The 21,711-nt window shown below is 39.0% G+C and overlaps 1 protein-coding gene across 4 annotated transcripts in view; it reads left to right on the top strand.

Annotated features, from left to right (window-relative positions):
* FAM149A (family with sequence similarity 149 member A) overlaps positions 1-13,695 on the top strand; it is a 46,013-nt gene extending 32,318 nt beyond the window's left edge. For all 4 annotated transcript variants that reach the window (XM_076010654.1, XM_012784879.2, XM_012784878.3 and 1 more), the window contains 8 exons: positions 1,249-1,439; positions 2,438-2,592; positions 5,613-5,716; positions 6,192-6,407; positions 9,760-9,880; positions 11,090-11,218; positions 11,307-11,385; positions 13,456-13,695. In XM_076010654.1, the coding sequence (XP_075866769.1) occupies positions 1,249-1,439; positions 2,438-2,592; positions 5,613-5,716; positions 6,192-6,407; positions 9,760-9,880; positions 11,090-11,218; positions 11,307-11,385; positions 13,456-13,529 (1,069 nt within the window). In that variant the 3' untranslated portion in view covers positions 13,530-13,695. The remainder of the gene's footprint in view (positions 1-1,248; positions 1,440-2,437; positions 2,593-5,612; positions 5,717-6,191; positions 6,408-9,759; positions 9,881-11,089; positions 11,219-11,306; positions 11,386-13,455) is intronic.
* The last annotated feature ends 8,016 nt before the right edge of the window (positions 13,696-21,711 follow it).

Raw genomic sequence — 21,711 nt, 5'->3', positions numbered from 1 at the left:
ATTCCTAGCAGGGAATGTATATGTAAGAGCAGTGTGTCCCTTTCTTCTTGACGACACGGTACAGGCAGAAAACAAGAATTATGTCCTGCATGCAGTGAAAGTAGGCAAGGCTGCTAGTGGCTCTCATTGTCAGCGGCTCCAGGTATTCTGTACGTAGCTGCCCAAAAGGATAAAGGGGAAATTCTAGTCTCCGCACTAAATACATATTTTATTTTTAAGAAAATACAAATATCATACAAATATTATATAATAAAAATGTGCCTCGTGATCAAAAATTGGTACATTAAAAAAAACACTGTTGAAACAAGTTTAACAAATTTAAGGAGATTTAAATCATATCAAGCATCTTTTCTGACCACAGTAGTATGAAACTAGAAATCAATAACAGAAAGAAAACTGGAAAACTGGCTCATATGTATAAATTAAACAACATACTGAACAACCAGAAAGTCAAAGAAGAAATCAAAAGGGAAATAAAAAAATCTTGAGACAAATGAAAATGGAAACTTGATAATCCAGACCCCAAACTATGGGACACAGAAAAGCAGATCTAAGAGGGGAGTTCATAGCATTAAATGCCTACAGTAAGAAACAAGAAAGATCTCAAATAAACAATGTTTAAGTTTGCATCTGAAGGAAGGAGAAAAAGAAGAACAAACCAAGCCCAGAGTTAGTAGAAGAAAGGAAGTAACAAAGATCAGAGCAGAAATAAATGAAATAGAGATGAGAAAAAAACCACAGGACAGATCAATGAAACTAGGAGTTAGGGTATTTTTGGTTTGTTTTGTTTTTCCCCCCAGTTTTATTAAGGTATAATTGATAAGTAGAAATTGTATATATTAAAAAATAAACCAGCCAGGCGTAGTAGCTCCAGCTGAGGCAGGAGGATTATTTGAGGGCGTAAGCCCCGATCTCTACAAAAAGACAGAAAGATCAGCCAGTTGTGGTAGTCCCAGCTACTCGGGAGGCTGAGGCAGGAGGACCAGGCAGGAGGATCGCTCTATCTCTGGTGTTTGAGGTTGCAGTGAACTATGATGACACCACTACAATCTACCCAGGGCAACAGAGTGAGATCCTGTCTCATAAAAAAAAAGCCACTCTCCCTAAAACCAATGTGCTACTTAAAAAAGAACGAATGTTATCAATATATGTATAAATTTACATACACATATGCATGCATGATAGATAGGATTATTTTAACTCTAGCCATTGAAAGTTTTAGTAATTAGAATGGGTTTTTATCCTCAGTGATGATGAGTGTCTTGAACAAAAGCCAGCTCACCACGGCCAGAAATGGCAGAAACACGGACTCCCTCCTGTGTCTCCTCACGACTGTATCAAAGATGCAGTGGCAGCAGAAGTGTTTGATCATGTCTGGGAAAATGTGGTAGAAATTTTGGAAGAGCTGATTAGAAAAAACTGGGAAACTACAGTCACAGGTACTTACTTGTAGCATTTTGCCTAATAAGAAAAAAACCAAGACCCCTCTTCCTCAGCTCTGTGCTCTCCCACCTGGCTTGGCCATACCTAGAACATGATTAGGGTGAGAAGAAAGGTGAGCTTTCTACCTTTATTCACAAATGATCTTGAATCTCTTCGAAAAGGATGTTATTATTTTTGAGCTATGAAAATAGCGCATATGCACCCGGAAAAAAACACAGAAATACATAACAAAGAAGCCAGAAGTTACTCGTTTTATTGTGGTTTGAAAAAAAAAAAACAACTTACCTAACCGATCCCTAATAGTGGGATATTTGTTTTTAGATGGTCATGACATTATTTATAAAGTAAAATGTAAGCATAGCCGATTGAATAATCACTTTATTTTTATTTCAACTTATAGATGTTCTCTAAACTACTTAAAATGGAGCAGAAACAAATCATAGAAATATCAGCTGTAGTTGGTCCGAGTACAGTGGTGTTTACAACTAATTGATCATGACCAGTTACAGATTCCTTTGTTCCTTCTCATTCTGACTGCTCCACTTGACTAGCCTTAAAATATATATATATATATATACATATATATATATATACATACAATATAAAAGAATATATCAGCTGTGGACGTTAAAGGCTAGTTTTAAGTAATCAATGTGTATGATAAAGCAATAATCATGTTAATTTAAATTCTGTTCTTTTTGCAGTCAAAGGGATCAGTTGGGCTTTTATAAAATACTGAGAATCTTCTTTGACCCATTCTATAATCTCTGTTTTCCTACATACACCACTGAAAGGATAGTCCCATCAACCAATGGCTCCATGGGGGTCTCTGCTTTCTATAGTCATGTTCTGTTACCAGTGGCCGTAGCATGGAATCCTGGTAACTCAAGAACAAATACTATTTTTGAAGAGTTAATTTTAGGTATTTGTGTTAGATAATCTAGTGTTTCTTATAATTCTTCTGATTCTTCTCATAATTCTCCTGTTGACACAGAAGGAAAAAAGCAGAAAGAAAAATTGAAAGTAGCTGAAAACAAATCTCCACATGTGCTCCTTTCCCGTTTGCCCGCTGATGTATCAAGTGTCCCCCCGTCCAGAAGTTCTGAAACCCGCAACATACCTCTGGCTTCCCATCTTAATCCACCCCAGGTAGGTGCTTTTACACTCTTCTCTCTCTCATCTTCAGTCTTTACGTCTCTGACTTCAGTGTGGGAAGAGTGCCATTCTATTAAATTCTAGTGTCAAGGTATTTGGATCATTTGTCAGTAAGACTAAACTGTAATATGATTATTTAATAGAATCACCACCTTCTTTAATGGAGCAAGGGACTTGCAGACAGTGCATTGAAATGTGGAGCTGTTTTCCATATTTTGAGAGAGGAAGAAACGCTTTTCCCTAACATTTCTAGCCAATTTGAAAGTTATAAATAGTTTCCTCTTCTTCTGCCAAAGTGATAAGAGAATCAGTGAGTATATATTGGGTTCATTCAACATTTGTTGAGTTTGTAATTAAGGTATTTTGAGGAGATATTGGATCAATAAAGCATAGTTGCTGACCTCGTGAAACAAAGAGCTATAACACGAGGTCAAATGTAGTACATTCTGGGAGGGACGTGCAAAAATAGCGATGTTGTAGGAGAATCGAAGAGAGAATGATTCATTCTGATTAGAGGATGAGGATTGGTCTTTTACATCAGAGGTGAAATTTGAGCAGAAATGAGTAGGGCTTCTAGGGGTGAGAACTCTGGGTGGGCTATTTCAGGCCAAGCAAAGTCGTCGGTGATGAAAAATGGGGCATGTTTGGGGACAGGATAATAGAACAGCAGGACACGGTGGCAAGAACAGGGGATTTGGACTCAAGAGGCCTATGAGGGGTATTATTTTGGACATGCTATTTAACTTTTTTAGGCTTTAGTTTCCTCATCTGTATAATGAAGATAATACGATGTTGTCTAAGCGATTATAAGGATAAAATCATAGAAACATGCGAGATCTCCTGACACAGAATCTGGCATATGCTAAGCACTCAATACATTTTTCCTGAATTGCATCCTCGTATTCAAAGATCTAGTAGCAGGTGAGGCTGGAAAGGCCGGACTTGTTCACGGCAGGTCTTTGGTGGTGCTAAGGAGATGGTTTCCTGCAACCTGTCTGGTGTTGAGGAGTAGAGAAAAAGGATGAGGCAGAATTCCTGGGCCTGAGCTACATACAATTTACAATGTAGGTGGACAGAGTCAAACTATGCCAAACAACACTACTCAAGCATATGCACACACACACACACACACCCACACACACTCGAAAGACAGTATAGTCTGTATTAGAGCAGATGAGATTTTGAGCTTTGTGTATGGACCATACAATTTGAGCCTGATGTCACCATTTATTAACTCTGTGATCTCAAATCAGTCCCTTTCTCTCAAAACTTCAATGTCCTAATCTGTGGGATCTATGAGGGAAGAAGCTGTGAGAATTAAAGGAAATAAAACATTTAGTGCAGTGTGTGGCATAGAGTAGCCACTGAATAGGTGTTTACCTTTTATTATAATCAGATGCTAATTATACATTATATTTCATATAATATTTTATAATTAGATATGCTTTAGATCAATTGCTGTGGGGTGTGGAGAAAAAATATCATACCTCTCACAAAGTAGGGTAAACCATGAACTAAGCCCTAAATGATAGGGTATGATTTGTTAAGCTGAAAAAGAAAAAGGAGGATATTCAAGGCAGAGGCAAAAATATGCACCTAGAACAGGAGCAACTAAATTGAATATGCTCGTTATACTGAAAGGACAGAGGCGTAAATAGGATCTGTGGTTCAGGGAGCAGTGCATAAAACAGAGTATCTAATAGGCGTATTTTACTCTGTAGAGTAAGGGCTTTACAAAAAGTAGTTGTTGCTTTTTCTATTCAAAAGAATTTTTTGGAATTGCTATCTGCTTATTGTATTATTTGGTCTCTTTAAACTGCTCTGACAAGTTCAGTTCATACTGCTTAACAGGCAGTATGAATCTCATAAAATGAACAGTTGACAATATAGAAAAGAACCTTTAAATATCCGGCAAAATACATAGGCCTGAGAAATATGGAACTTTCATAAGGTAAGGACCTTTTTAAAATACAGATTTTGTTGTTTTGGTAACTTCTCTATTTGGATAAATGTTAAAAGAAAATGAATTGACAGCAAAGTTAAAAGAAAAAATAAAAATAGAGCCTATTTTGAAGTAATCAAAGCATTCTAGTGGTGATTATAATTGGCCTTAATTTATGCCTCTAAAATTTCTATTCACATATATTCAATATAAAGAAGATGTGATTGTGGTTGCTACATCTATTCTTGAACTAGAATAGAATTCTAGTCTCATAAATCCTGTTCACCTGAATCTAAATATTATGTTAAGTCCTTGTTGGTCATATGGTGAAACAGAAGAGTGAATTAATGATTATTTAGCCCTTACTTCATGCTTACACAAATGTTGTCTAATTTAATTCTTACCATAGCTATATGAAGTAGGTATCATTATTCCCCAACTTAAAGATGAGGGAACTAAAGCTTTCAGAGCAAAGTAATCTGTCCAAGGCTGCCAGCCAGGAAGCCATTAGAACTGGGATTCAGAAGGAAGCCTTTGGGATCTCATGCTCCGGTTTTCCCCTAGCCTGTCTCTCGGACTCTGCAACAGAACTAGGAGCCCTGCGGCCTTTCCCTCTCTGGTCCTCATCCTCTCTGCCTTCCGCACCCTGGAGGGCCCAGAGGTTAGGTACACATAGAGCAGGTCAGCTCCCTGCCTCCTGTTCCCGGGAGCTCAGAGGATGGGGAGGAGGGTGAGGCCCCACCCTGCTGTCCTCTGGCTGCCAGTCCGGCCACAGCGGGTTAGTGGCATCCCTCTCTGTGCAGCTATTCTCTCCAGGGTCCGGGAGCCTCTCCTTCACTTCTTCTGCATCAGGTCTAGTGTGCTAAGTGTCCCCACTCTCACAAGCAATTCCTCGTTAATGTATCATCCCACATCTTTATATCATATAGTCCCTTCATTAACCTTTCCTCGTACTAGCCGGTTGGAGTGTGCCGTTTGCTTCCTGCTGATTCCTGAAAAGCATCAGGGATTGGAATGGCACTGGATATCTTTTAATTTTATTTTATTTATTTATTTATTTTACTTTTCTCAGATTCATCGCTTCTCTAACAATTTTTATAGTGATTTGAACGGCGTGATGACAATTCAGGCAAAACCACTTCAGCAGAGACCTGCCTATTTTGCAGACAAAACACAGTACGTATGACAGATAATTTCCCAGCCTCTTGCCTTGGGTTGGAAACAGTCGAGCACCAAAGACATGAGCTAATGAAGACCCCATTTGATCCCAGGCTCCAAGGTGCCGGAGCACATCGCAGGGGTGATGCAACCAGTGTGCCAGAACACAGACAGAATCTTCCAATATCGACCAGGAAACAATTGCTATTGTATATTAGGTTGGGAGAAAGGAGGAAAGGGGGGTGTAGCCGTGAGATTCTTAATCTTTACTATTTGATTACTAAAAATGAAGAACTTAGGTCTTTTTTCCCCTGTGGATGATTCTTCATTGAAATAGAAATGGAAATGATAGTCTGTGGGTTCATTCCACATACTTAGGAGTATGTTCTGTGTGCCGCGCGCGGCTCTAGACAGTGCCCAGGAAAGCACACACGGTGCGTTCCCTGTTCTCATGGCACGTACACTGGAGTAACCCGCTGGTTTCCTACCCCAGGAGTGAGCAGCAGGAGGAGAAGGCGCTGGGCGGAGGAGGGGCCAGCACTCTCTCCTCCGCCAGGCCCCTGCTGGGACGCCTCTCGGACACTCGGGGACTGCAGACTTCGGCAAAGAAAACGCCGGTGCACAGGAGGCTGCCTTCTCTTGCTTCAGATGCGCTGAGAATAAAAACCCCCAATATGTACAGTGATGAAGTTCTCAGGGGAACAAAACTGTAAGTCTTGTTTCTGTCGTGGTGTAGAAGTCACATAGGACAGAGACGCTTGTCGAACTGGGTATATCAATTATTCCAGACAGAGCAACCTCTGTCAAATCTTACGTGGACACTTCTCTAATGAGTTCATTACTTTAAATATTTAAGATTAATTTTGTTCAGGTGGTTTTGTGTACTAGAACACAAGTCAGTCCGTGTAACTAGCATAGGCAGCTAGGCGAAATGAAACTGACGGTGAGGTGATCTTGGGTGGGTTTCAGTGGCCTCATCTGTAAAACCAAGAATTAATTAATGCTTTTAAATTACATAATTAATGCTTCTTTATGAGGAGGTTTAAATAAAATAATGTATATAAAATGCTATAAAAATAATAGGGATATATATACATACATATATACCTGTCAGTTTTTACTTATCTTTAACAGTGTGTTTCACTCTACATAGGAGTTTCAGAAAAGCTTTTGGTCTTAGGGAGTCACATCAAATTATTGCCTAGTTAGAAAGATACTTGTCTCTTCCTTGATCTTAGGGTTCCAAAGGAGCTTTCCAGTTAACTTAAGTGTCAGGCAATACTTATGTTAATAATAACAGCTAGTGTTTATGGGTTGCTTTCTCTCTTTGCAGCACCAGGTAAATGAATTATATTTATTATCTTATTTATTCCCCACCACAAACCTTTTGAGTCTGTACTCATATTATTCCAAACCTAAAATGAAGACACAGGCTAAAAGAAGGTGAATAACTTGCCAGAGATCATCCCCCCAGGGAGTGGCAGAGCCGGGCATACGTACAGTGCTGTCTGGCTTTGGAGGCCACCGCTGGGCCACCGTGCCATAGACTGTCCAAAGCAAGGGTGGGGGTTATTGGAGGGGCTGAGCTCGGGTCACCCTGCAGGAGTTGGAGGAGTGAGTAGCTGCCAACACTTACCTGGTGACAGAACTTTTTCAAGATGCATTCTAGCACCACCCTCAGCCTTCTGTGTTTCTTTCACCATTTGGGACTATTTTCAGCTGTATTTGGGTCTCTTCTGTTAGTTCTTTGGGGATCCCTCTCTCTTATCCACCTTGCACACCTTCTTGGCCCTGGGCCCAGGTCACCAGCTCTCTCCTCTTCCTTCCTCCCCACCTGGGCTCCACTATTGGACTTTCATCAACAACCATTTCTGTTTCCTAATTGAAATAAATGTAGATGGCTCCAGTTATATGTTCCCCCCAGGTTCTAGCCCTTGCTCTCTGTAGACCAGTGTTTTTCAGCTTTTTCTTTTTTCATTATTGCCATACTAACAAGCCCTTTTAGAATATTTTTCCTCATTGCTCCCCACCCATGGAATCTTACTGCCACAGATAGACTGTTTATCTGTGTGTATAACTGTGCTTTATACAGAAGAGTAAGGCTTTTTCCCCCCGGAGGAACCAACATTTGCCCCATTGAGGAGGATATGACCATCCTCTTTGATTGTGCACACCTATTTCCCACGGCTTCTCTGCATTTGGGATGCCTTATCTTCCCTCTGACCCATGAACACACCCACTATGTGTCTCCTTATTTCCATGATTTTGTTCATGCTTTGGGTTTCACTTTTATTGAAACAACATTTTTCCCTTAGTTATCAAAATGCTATAAGTACACCATGGAACATCAGGACAATACCACAAATAGGAGGAGAAATCAAAGATTCCCTGTATGTCCATCACTTACAAATGAAGAAATGACAGCTGTTGGTAAATTTCCTATTGATTTTATCCAGGATTATATTTTTTCTTTTCTTTCCATTGTCTTTTTTTCTAACACTAGGTTTATCCTACTATTGTATCATGTAGAACTCTTTCATATGCTTTTTTCACTTCATGTTATATCATTCCTTTTTTTCATGTTATCAAATACTGTTAATGACTACAAAATAATCATGTGAGGCTGGGCGCGGTGGCTCACACCTGTAATCCTAGCATTCTGGGAGGCTGAGGTGAGAGGATCCCTTGAGCTCAGGAATTGGAGACCAGCCTGAGCAAGAGCGAGACCCCATCTCTACCAAAAAAGTAGAAAAAATTAGCTGAGTGTGGTGTAGTTCCAGCTACTCGGAAAGCTCAGGCAGGGGGATATTTGAGCCCTGGAGTTCAAGGCTGCAGTTAAGTTATGATGACATCACTGCTCTCTAGCCCACAGCAAGACTCTGTCTCAAAAAAAAAAAAAAAGTTGTGGGTGTATGATAATTTATTAAGTTTTTCTGTATTACTGAAACTTTTCAGTTTTTTTTCTGTATTTTCATTGTAATGTTCAGTGAACATCATTTTATATAAATCTTAATAAGGACATCTTTAAATTGTTTCCTAGTGGTGGAATCCTAGAAGTAAACTTACCAGGTCAAAGGTTACAGATAGTTTTAAGGTTCTTAAAATATTTTTCTAGAGTGCTTCCCAGAATGGTTGTACCAATTTGGAGTCCCACTGGCAATACCTGAGACTGTCTCTTTCCCTGTAGCCACTAAACTTTGGCCACTATGTATATTTTAAAGCTTGACAGTTTTATGGGTCAAAAATTATCATATTACATCTTTCATAACTTTATCATCAATGAATAAATGAATTAGAGTCTGTCTCTATTCTTGTGTAAGAACCAACTTAATTTTTAAAGATTAATATCTGGTAGGGATAGTCTCCTATCATTATTCCTCACTTATTAAAATTTACTCACCCTTCCTGACAGATCAACTTTACAATCAGTTTGTCAAATTAACAAAAAAAGTATCACATTGGACTTCGTAGAACTGAATCTATTAAAAATGTAGGAAAAACTGAGATCTTCACAATATTTAGTTTTCCCGTTAAAGAACATTTTTTTTGCCTCTATTTTCATATCTCCTTTTTAGGATTTTTTTGTAGTTTTCCTGATCCAGGACCTGTACATTTATAATTAATCGTATCCTTCATTAATTGCTCTATTCCCTGAATTTTTACAGTACTTATATTCAGAATCATATGTCACAGCCCTTTATTATATGCTGTGCTGCCTCGTTCCCTAATTACTTGAATTTTCATCTTTTTTTCAACAACTTGTGAGCTCCTAAGAGGAGGAGCTATTAAATAGATCTTTGATTCTTTCTGAGCTCTGCACAGTTCCTAGCAGAGCTGAGCACTCAGCCCACCCAGGCTGCCAGTTGCTGCCAGACAAGGAGAGCAGGGCTGGAGCTGTGGTCCCACTGCTGGTTTGTCTTCCTGAAACTTAGCTTGTTGTACTGGAGTGTTCTTTTTGGAAGGCGGATTGTGAGGAATAGCTCAGATTGGGAGCTTCTTGGTAGGATCTGTCCCCCTCTCTGTGCATCTGGGTGTTCAGTGACATGTTGTTGTGTTTACAGGCAAACTGGCATAGAACACACGTCTTGCCCACCAGCTCAAACCTCACGCGGCAGGTTACCCCCGATAGGCTCAGACACCGGGGAGCAGAACACAGCAGTTCCTGGATCCCGCCCTGTTTCTGTAAGACACATTCCATGATACTTAAGTGCACCACTTAGATAGTCTGTTGGAAAACAAAGGAGCAAAAATAATCTTGGCACTTCCAAGCGAAATCAATAACATATGAGAATGATCTGATTGGCTATCTTTAAAATGTCTCCATAATCTGCTTGCAGAAAGTAAGTGGCTTGTGAGAATTTATGGAGAGTGAAAGGGTTCCTTCACCATTTTGTGAAATAAAAACATGACATGAACTTAATCAGAAAGTCCAGGTATCAAAGAAATATCTGATAGGATGGTATAGCAAAGAAAAGAGCATGAGGTTAGGTCAGGTCGGGAGACAGGGAGGTCCGTATTTGGGTCCTGCTAAAATTTTCTATATGATTTGGTACAAGTCACTGTAATCTCTCTGAGCCTTAGGGAAGCTCCCCTATAAAAGGGGAATAATGATTCCTACCCCCAAAAAATTTGTGTAAGGATTAAGTGAACTCTTATATGTTAAGTAATGCCTGGCATGAAATTAAGAGCTTAGTAAATTATTACCCTAGTCATTTTTATCAGACCTCATTTTTACAGCTAACCTTGCCATGTTTATTGCAATATAGAGGTGATAACTTCTGTGCTCAATTCAGCCTGCAATTGCAAAAGGTTTGGGGAAGGTATGCTGCTAGCAGTGTATATAACCAGGTTGCCCCCAGATTACAATGACCCCTCATTTCACTCTGATGTGAGTAACTTATCTCTATTTTACAAAACACAGAAGGACCCCAGTTGTGGGAACATAAAGGTGTAGAGAGAAAAAAACCCACTGAGGTTTGTTCCACCTTGAGCATAGCAATGAAACCCATTTCTAGAAGACAAGAGTTGCAGAGCTTTAGTGTTTAACCTTAGAATGAAATAATAAAAGAAGGCAAACATCACATTAAAAAGTCTGATGCTTCACAAATGCAGAATTATGTTTCTATTACAATTTAATATTAATAATCGTATATGCTTATGGCTCTTGATCCATATTTACCTATTAGGACACTACCATTTTATTGGGTTTAACAATGCTGTTACATAATTAAAATATATTTCAACAGATGTTTATGCTTAGTAGACCTGATACGTAGCAATATCTAAATAACAATTTTCAAACGAGTGAATGATTGAGGGAGATGTAGGTTTTCTTTTGTCTTTTTAAGGATTGCATTTATTTTAAACAAGAACGTATTGTCCTTCATTTAGTGCAGAGGAAGGCATCCACCAAGCCGTGTGTTCAGTGCAATGCCTAGCAGTATAGAACTGTCACCTCTTCGAGAAAGAACTGTAACCCTGGAACAGCTTTCAAGGCCCAACACGACCCACACGTTCCGGGTAGGTTCTCTGTTAACCGTAACTTTGATTTTTTAAAAATATTCTAAAAAAATAAAACTCACTCCTCGTTTTGTTTTCCTCCCAACAGTCAGCTACACCTCGAAAAGGCTCATTGACGCCAGTGGAATTTGCTGGTCACACAGGGACAGGTCAAAGTATTTTGCCAGGTCAGCTTTTGTTCACACATAAATAAAATGATGTAACACGTGAGATTTCAAGTTTCAAAAAGTGAAATGGAAGATTATCTACCTTGATAAGCTTATTTTGACCGTGTAGGAGGAGATAGCAACTGTTCGTTGGTCTATGTCCTGACCTCAGAAACTTCTATCAAAGAGCAGACCTGCACAGACAGGCACTAACCTGCTGCTGGATCAGGAAGGGTGAACTGTCTAAGATGCTCTTAATTAACTGGGGCCCTCACTCTCAAAAAAATAAAAAATAAAAACAGGAAAGTGTTGTCTTAGGAGAAGTCACCATCTCTCTCTGCTATAGAGTTTTCATGCTTTTCTTCTAAATGAAACCCTAATCTTAGATTCTCTTTAAAGATCTGATAATAAAAATGCTAGAGAAAGTTAATACAAATTTGCCAATTATTTTATAACATAGAGTTTTACAGATGAATACATATTCTCAGCCTAGTATATTATTTGAAGAATAAAGTTCTAGTTCGAATCCAGGCCAGTGATGTTTTAACTTTCAAAACTGTTACCAACTTTTTTTTTTTTTTTTTGAGGGAGGCAGAATAGCATCAACATGAGGTGTGCTACTTTGGAATCTGATGTCAAATTTTTATCACAGCTCTGCCACCTACTAGCTGTGCAACCTAAGGAATGTCCCAACCTCTCTGGGCCTCCATTTTTTTTTTCTTTTATAACAGGCAGGGTAGATAAAATAATTATTAGAAATCTATGTAAAGAACCCAGCTAGATGCCAGGCATACATTGCTCAGAAATTATGAACCATTTGTATTATAGATAATCGGAAATGTCAAGGACAGTTTATTTTAAGGGAAATTTTGAACATATCATAATTCTAAAACTAAGTTTAGTAGAACGTAAGCATTGTGTAACACTGACTGACCTGTCATTCTCATCACAGCAGTTCTTCCTCTAAAAGGCAGTCCTGCTACATGATGAGGTGTTGCTTTTACCATAGCTGTAAAGGTTAGGGGAAAGTAGGCAGCCAAGTTTATTATTAATCAATAATGATGTGTCAAGTGCTCATTCTGAGAGTGAGCCAAGTTTAGTGTTAAAGGCTGGGATTCAGAACCAATGTTTTGGTGTGTGCCTCAAGGACCACCTAGCTCACCATGCAGGAGGGTAAAGAGGTCAGAGGCCTCCTCAAGGAGGTGACCCTCAGGTGGGCCGTGAGTGAGAAGGAAGTGGAGGCCTGATAGATGTGACTCCGTGGATGGCCGGTAGTTGGTGATGCTCAAAGAGGGAACTTGAGGAATTTTGATGGGCTCAGTTTTGGAGATGTCTAATTAGTAGTTTGGGCACGCAGAGCTAGGTACAGGTTGGAGCAGCGAACCAGGTTCTGAATTTGTTCTAAATCTGCATGCAATCTTTCCCTAAATTTTAAGTCAGCATGTGTTCTCTTATCAGTAACTTTGAGACAGCTATTATCACTGCTGGTCAGAGGCCTTTTGTATTTCCGTAGAGGTAACCAAGGCTCTATAAGGGAGATGTTCCTATATTTCTGAGGATTTATTTTGTTTTTCTCTGATAAGCAGGCACATGACCTCCGTGTTACCTTTGCTTCAAGGTCAGAAATAACCTTACTGGGAGCTATTAACTTACCAACTTTTCATTTGTTCTGTGGTAGAAAATAAAAAAATGAAAAAACTGAGAGGGTACCCCATAGTGGGAAAGATCTCTTAAATCACTGGCGTTACCTCTGCCTCCAGGGAGTAGTAGAGCTGCCAGAGCTCACGACCCAGTGTCCTGGGCCTTAAGGACTGAGCTCTGCATAGAAGTTTCTGGCAAACCCCCCACCTCTGGGAGAACTCACGGCCAGCACCTAGGCTTGATTTGGGGAGGGCCACCCTTCCTTTTGCTCAGGACTCCAAATGACAGTTTTTGCATGTAACTATTTTCTGTCTCATGCAAAAGTGACATTAAAATAAATTATTTCTTTTTAATTAAAAATATCTTCATGGAAGATATAAAACAGTCCTTTCAAGAGGTTGTTGAATTTGTAAGGTTTTACTAAAAATCACTTTTTGGTTGATGTTTCAGGTTCACAATATCTGCCTAAATCTTTTCAGAGGACAACTTTGGCTTCAAGGAAGAGATTCCAAGTGGCATCTTGAAATTACTTCACCAGAACTACAGCACTTACTGGAGCATTCAAAGCCTCAGAACACTATTTATCACTTGAAAAATGGGTGAACAAGTATTATTCTATTTATCTGTTTGTCTGGCAGTGGAGGTGTTAGACTGAGGGAAATATGAGCAAATAAATTACTTGATTTTGAACACTTTGCCTTGTAAAGAGAATGACATGAAAACTCACCGCACTTGTTTACTGGAAGCATTCCCAAGGTTCTAAAGAATGTTAGAGCTTTGCTCAGAAGACCTTAACATGTATTTATGACTCATCATTTTATCAGTGATACACAAACATAACAGTGTGTGCCTGTATTCACATACTAGTTAACATATAAGAGCATATTATCTATGAATATGCCATTTGTACCTTGACCTACTTTTTAATCTCATTCTATTAGTAATTCCATCAAAATCCTATTCACTAATAGATGTTACTCCGCTCTTTAAAAACAATAAACTTATATTTGAGACAATACATCAGACTGAGTAAGATTCGGATTGTTCTGATCATTATGCTGACTTTCTCATACCTTTTTTAAAAAGTGCTTTTGTCATGAACCTCTTTGAGAAATGTCAGTGGCTAATTCTCCCAAGCCAATTTTCTTTTACTATTATGGTTTTCATTTTCAAACACAGACAGCCCATGTAAAAGTACTCCACACTTACTGGTTTTTAGAGCTGAGCATAAACATAATTAACATCTATTGCGTATGACGTCGTCTTTATCGTTGGCTTTGACGTGTTCCTGTGCTGGAGGGGGCTTTGCAGCCTCAGATGTCGCCTCTGCAGTGAAGCCTTCTCAGGGCCCTCCCTCCCCTCCCACTCTGTCCACCTGCCCTGCTTTGCTTTTCTTCAGAGCATCTATCCCCATCTGACATGGTCAGCAAACAGAGCAGGGCTCTCGGTTTATGTTTCCTGTGTCCCTCCCTCCACTGTTTTCCTTTGTAATGATTTAAGTCCTTAGACTCATTTTTTATATTCTCAGATCACAAATCACCATAATGTCTTTTCTATGAGATGATTATATGTGATCAGTCTAATTTTATTAATCCAAAACGAAGCTTTATATATATAAACTTAGACATATAATTGTTATCTACATATACACACATATATATAATATGAATGTATAATAAGTTATTTTCAGACATATTTCTGCTTGTCAGGAGAGGGGACCATTGCGTATAGACGTCTGTGTGTTGAGACTAGAATTAGTGGTTTTCGTTATCACAGAGTGACAAAACAAACATGACCCTAGAGCCTTGCTTTCATGTTGATAATTCCCCTTTTGTTGACTTCCTTTTCTATACAATGAAACATGTTAGAGGGTGGAAACGAGAATGATCACCATATCCATGCCTCTTGTGGATGGCCACAGCTCCATGACACTAACAGATTTTTCATAGTTAATGACAGAACAAGCAGACACATTATAAACAATACAAGTGTCACACTAGATGTAACTGACACATGTGGAATGCTGTATCTAAAAACTGCAGTAGACACAATCTTTTCAAGTACACATGGAATATTTATAGAAATAGACCATACGTTGAAACGTGAACCACGTCTTACCACATTTCCAAGGGCTGCAATCATTCAGTATGTTCTCTGACTAGGTTGAATTAAACTAGAAATAAGCAACAAAAAGATAAACATAAAATCCACAAATATATGAAAACCAAGCAAGACAGTTCTAAGCCATCTTTGAGTTCAAGAAAAAATATCATAATAGAGATTATAAAATATTTTAATTATGATTATGATGAAAATACATCACATCAAAACTTGTGGGATTGTACACCAATGTTCATAGCAACGTTACTGACAATAGCCAAAGGTGGAAACAACTCAAACATCCAACAACAAATGAATGGATAAACAAATGTGGTATATAAATACAATGGAATATTAGTCAGCCTTAAAAAGAAATGAAATTCTGACACATGCTACAACAGGAATGAACCTTGTGTGAGACTCTATCTCAAAAAAAAACAAAAACTAAAAAGGATAATCAGTATACTATGAATAACTTGATTTGATAATTTAGATGAAATGTTAAAACTTTTAGAAAAAGTTCACTTATTACCAAAGCAGAAATAGAAAAATTGAAAAGAGTTATATCTATTATAAGACTTAAACCTATTATTAAAAGCATCCCCACAAGGAGAACTCCAAGTCCTGATGACTTCACTGGTTAATGCTTCCAAATATTTAAGGAAAAAGTTGTACCAACAACAGCAATATAAAAGAGTTCTTCAAGATAATAGTCATTTTGTATATCTACCATAACCTTGATACAAAACCTAATAAAGTCATTACAAAAAAAAAGGGAGGGGCCGGGCGCGGTGGCTCACGCCTGTAATCCTAGCTCTCTGGGAGGCCGAGGCGGGCGGATCGCTCGAGGTCGGGAGTTCGAAACCAGCCTGAGCAAGAGCGAGACCTCGTCTCTACTATAAATAGAAAGAAACTAATTGGCCAACTAATATATATAGAAAAAATTAGCCGGGCATGGTGGCTCATGCCTGTAGTCCCAGCTACTTGGGAGGCTGAGACAGAAGGATCGCTTGAGCCCAGGAGTTTGAGGTTGCTGTGAGCTAGGCTGACGCCACGGCACTCACTCTAGCCTAGGCAACAAAGCAAGACTCTGTCTCAAAAAAAAAAAAAAAAAAAAAAAAAAAAAAAAAGGGAGGGATTACAATAAAGTAACTGGGAATCAAGAAAAAATAAACTATAGATCACCATCATCCTTGAACATAGACGAATCAGTAATATATGAAATGGATAACACATACCATCCAAATTAAATTTATTTCAGAAATGCAAGCTTGGTTTACCACATGAAAATTAACCAATGCAACAAATGATGTAAAGGAAATGACCATACAATTATCTCAGTAGATGGAGGAAAAAAATCTTTGAAAAAATACCCATTCATAAAAAGAAATTCCTAGTAAACTGGAAAGATAAGAGAACAACTCTTATCTGATAATGGGTAATTAGGAAGAAAAACCTATAGCAAACTTCATACTTAATGGTTATTTTATTCTGATTTTATTTCAAATTTTCTAAGGTTAGAAACAATTACAAAATTACAAAAAGTGTCAGCTACCACCAATGTTATTCATCATTATACAGAATATCCTTGCCAGCCCAACAGGACAAGATTATATTATTAAAGAGTCTTAATAATGGATAAAAAAGAAAAAAATAATTTTTCACAGAAATCATGATGGCGTATATAGAAATTTCAAAATAATCTACACATATACTTAAAAAATACTGTGTGATTTTATTGATATCATTGAAAACAAGGTCAATATAAAAAGTCAATTGCATTTCTCTATACTAACAAATAATAAAATTTATAAAAATACAATTCATAATAACCTCAAAAAATCAAATATCTAGGAATAAATTTAATGAAATGGTTATATTAGAGTTCTCCAGAGAAACAGAATTAATAGGGGATACACACACACACACACACACACACACACACACACACATATGGAGAAGGAGGGGGAAATAGAACAAGAGATTTCTTTTAAAGAGAAAGGGGGCTAGCAAGTCTGAAATCTGTACAGCAAGCTGGAAATTCAGGTAAGAATTGATGTTACAGCATTGAGTCTGAAATCCACAAGACAAGACAGGTAGGGTGGAAACTCTGGTTGGGTTTCTGAGTTGCAGTCTTGAAGCCAAATGATTTCTTCCTCAGGAAACCTCTATTCTTGAGGCCTTCAACTGGTTGGACAAGGCCCACCCACATTATGGAGGGCAATTCACTTTACTCTAAATCTACTGATTTAAATGTTAATGATATCTAAAAAATACAGCAACATCTAGCCTGGTGTTTGACCAAACAACTGGGCCTCATAACCAAGATGACATAAAAATTAGCCATTACAATGGGTAAGACCTCCTCAAAGAAAGCTACTAAACATTTCTTGGAGAAATTAAAAAAGATCCAAACAAAGTGATATATCATGTGATGATCATGGATTGAAAGACTTAGTACAGGTATTATAAAGGTGTCAATTCTCTTCAAACTGATTTTTTTAATTTTTAGTTTTTATGGATACATAATACATATTTATGGGGTACATGTGATATTTTGATACAAGTATACAATGTGTAATGATTTTTGTATTTAATTCAATCACAATCAAAATCACATCAGGGAATTTGTGTGTATTAATATTATTCTAAAATTTGTATGGAAATACAAAGAGCTCAAATTAACAAGATAATTTTGACAAATTTAGAAAACAAGTTAGATAACTGATGCCAAGAAATATCAAGATTTATACAATTACATTAATTAAAATAGTCTGCTATTGGCACAGGGAATCACAAACAGAGCAATAGAACAGAATAGACCATATCTGTGTGTCCAGTCACCTGATTTGCGACAAGGTGCCTTTGCAATGCATTGATTAAAGGATGGCCTTTTCATTAAATAACTATTGAATCAATTGGATATTCATATTTTTATAAAAATAGACATTGAAGTCTATCTCACTACCACACACACATAAATGCATTACAGATGATTCTTGGATCTAAATATGAAAGGTAAAACTATGAATCCTAGAAATTAACATAAGAGATTATCTTTTTTCCCTTGTGGTAGGCAAAGATTTTCTAAATAAGACACAGAGAACATCAACTATAACAATAAGGATCCAGAAATTTGACTTCATTAAAATTTAAAAGCATTTTATTTATTCAAAGACATCTGCTATGGTTTGAATATGTCCCCCAAAGTTCATGTGTTGGAAGGTTAATTTCTAATGCAATAGCGCCCAGTTGGGACCCTGAAGAGGTGATTAGGTCATAAGGGCTCTGCCCTCACAGTGGATTAATGCCATTATCACGGGTGTGGGTTCCTGGTCGCAGGATGAGTCGGGACCCTTCCTCTTGCTATCTCACACTTCCTCTTGCGCCCTTCGCCTTCTGCCACGGGATGGCGCAGCTGAAGGCCCTCACCAGCTGCAGCCCTTCAATTTCGTACTTCCCAGCCACTAGGGCTGTAAGCCAGATAAACTTGTTTACATATCACGCAGTCTGTGGTATTCCATTCTAGCTGCACAAAATGGATTATGATAACAATAAGAGAGTGGTAAGGCAAACTATAAAGAAGAAGAAATTCATGATATATATCTGGCAAAGGACAATGTATTCATATATATATAATTTATTAAATAACAATTGTTATTGGTTACATACATATATACACATACATACATATATACACATACTCCTAAAAATCACTTTAAAAAACCCAGATAATTCCAATGCTAAACATGGGCAAATGATTTAACAGACACTTTTCAAAATTGCCAATAGTCTTTTGAAAAGATGGTCAGCATCATAAATCATTAGGAAAATGCATATTAAAGTCTCAATATGATAATATTACAAGACCTAACTGAATGGATTTACCAAAAAAAAAATGCAATACCAAAAGTTGGCAAGTATCTGTAGCAGCTGGAACTATTACGGACTGCTGACGAGTATGTAAATTGATACAACTTTGGAAAACTGACAGTAATTATTAATAAGGCTAAATATATGTATTCCATATGACCTAGCAATTCCACTCCTGGACATACATTCAGTAGATAAATGCACATATGTGTATTAAAAGACATCTACAAGAGTGATCATACAAAATTATTCATAACATGGAAAAAATGGAAGCAACTGAAACATTGTAAAATGAACAATAAATTTTGATATATTCAAACAATGAAATAACATACAGCTGTGAAAAATAAGGGAAACTACTATACACAGCAATACAGATTCATCTCACAGATAGAATGTTGAGTTTAAGATGCCAGATAAAAGAGAGTACATACTATAGGATTCCATGTTCTACTGTATAATCTGGGTGGTGATTACATGGATGAGGTGATGTTTGTCCATAAAACTGCACATTTAAGTATTGCACACCTTGTTTAATATTTGTATCTGTGATTCAAAACTTGACAAATTTTCCTGCTACCCTTTATGATTTGATGTATATACAGATAATGTAGTTCTCTATCCAGACAGGGATTTATTTTTATAATCTAAATTAAATATCTCTTTTATGTTGGGAATCATTCCAAGTGACAGAAAATTTAAGAAATAAAAGTATTATAACATATTCTTGCCCATGAATTTCACTTTCAAAAGCACTGATTTCAAGTGTGAGAGAGTATCAAACAAAGATCTTGACCAAAGAGAGATCTTCCAAGGGGGAAGGGTATCTTTTGTTATAGAAGCTGTCTTTGGGAGCGAAAGGAGACGACTTCCTACTCAGTGAGAATAGCTTCATGTAACTGAAAATCTGCAGGGGTTACAAATGTTGTATGCCATCACACTGCCAGTGCAGTCATTTGCTACAAAAAAAGCACCACTACATCTCATGGTGAACATTCTAAAGTGCAACACTGTGTTCTGTGTTATCCTGAGACTGTCCTGCGAGACAGTCATTGTCATGTCAAGGGCATTGTCATGTCTACTCCCAGCCATCTGACTGGTTTAATCTGAAATTTCCATATGCTAAGGCAGTTTGGTGACAAGGGGGGCATGGGAAAGATGACTAAAAGAACAAAGAGACAAGACTTTAATTTTATTCTACCCTTCCCTGCTCCGGCCTGTTTCTTGCCCCAGCCTGTTTCTTTGCCCCAGCTGTTACTCGTGCTGCCTACAGCAATCCTCCTCCTTAAAGTCTTGAGGGGAGAGGCTGTAGGTTATAGTCCTTGTTTTGTCCACAGAGATTAGCAGAGTCTGATAAAGACAAATCTTGTACTTTTATAGCTGTAATTGATTTCATAGTTCAGCCTCAACCTTTATAGAGGAGGAAACTAAAGCCCATGAGACATACTTAAAAATATTAAATAAATACATTTATTTTAAAAATCAGTCTTAAAGTGATTAAACAATATAGAAGTGAGTAAAATAAAAAGTGAACGTTCCCTTTCCCCATTCCATAGAGTTGATCAGGAATTTTCAGACATTAGTGTCGCTAATGGGAAACCCTGTGTCCCAAAGATGGCATCTCATCTGTTCTGCAACTTGTTTTGGGTTTTATTTGTTTCCACTTAATAATTTATAACCCTCTTTCTATGTCAGCACATATGCATGACTTAAAAAAAATTCAACTGGGGAAAAACCTCAGGCATGTTTTTCTCTCCATCAATGCGGCCCTGCAGGGGCTGTGGGCAACCTATACAGCTGCTGCCAGCAACTAATCTAATTGAGCAAAATAGGGCCCCAGGGCGCTCTTACTATTGCATCTTCCTCGACACCTGGTGGTTAGGAGAGGAACACTCCTAGCCTTTGTAGCAAGTGTCAAGTGCAGAAAACGGAATCCGAGGCAGGATTGGGGCACCTCTGCGTGGGGGAGCGAAACTGGTCGTCAGTGAACACAGTGCCCGGCAGAATCTGAGCATCCTTCTCTCTGTCCTCCCCTTTCCGCCCGCGGCTCCGCAACTGCAGTCTGCTCCTCAAACGCTCCTCTCCAGCAGCCACGGCCCCCCCTTTCTGAAACCCTCCCCCGTCCTCTCCTGCCCGCCCCTTCTCCTTCTCTTAGTCTCTGGCTTCCCTTGGTCTGGAAGGTATTTTGGGAAAATATCTGGATCCTAACAACCTCACTTAGCTCTCCAGCGTCTCCGTGAGCTGGCACAAACTGACAGGTGGTTTAAGGTTGTGTTCCTGGGCCACCCTAGGTCAAAGTCTCCAGCTGCTCTAAACGCCCCTGATGCCCTGATGCAGGAGGCAGGACGACCCACCTCCCGGCGGGCAGCCAGTCCGGGCCGAGTCCCGCCGCGCCCGCGGCTTGGGCAACACGTGCGAGGCTGGAGCTCCAGAGCCCAACGTCAAACCGAACCTCTCCATTTCAGCCAAGTTCGCGCGGCCAAAGTCGCCACCCCCGCCCGCTCTGCCCCTCCCCCCAGCAGGGGCTCCCAGAACCCAAGCGCGGGGAGCCCGGGGCGCCCGCGGAAGTGCCAGTGACCAGTTCCAGTGTCCTCTCCATCCTGAGGTGCCCGTCCCTGCCCCGCATCGCAGTCTGGGCGCCTCGCGCGCCCTCGGAACCCCGGCAGGGCCCCCGGCGCGGCTCTCCGGGGTTTCGCTTTCGGCTCGCGGGCGGCGCCGCCTCTCCCCGCCCAC

The sequence above is a fragment of the Microcebus murinus genome, chromosome 15, assembly GCF_040939455.1.
Source record: "Microcebus murinus isolate Inina chromosome 15, M.murinus_Inina_mat1.0, whole genome shotgun sequence".
Classification (NCBI taxonomy): Eukaryota; Metazoa; Chordata; class Mammalia; order Primates; family Cheirogaleidae; genus Microcebus; species Microcebus murinus.
This window is presented reverse-complemented; position numbering and strand designations above follow the sequence as displayed.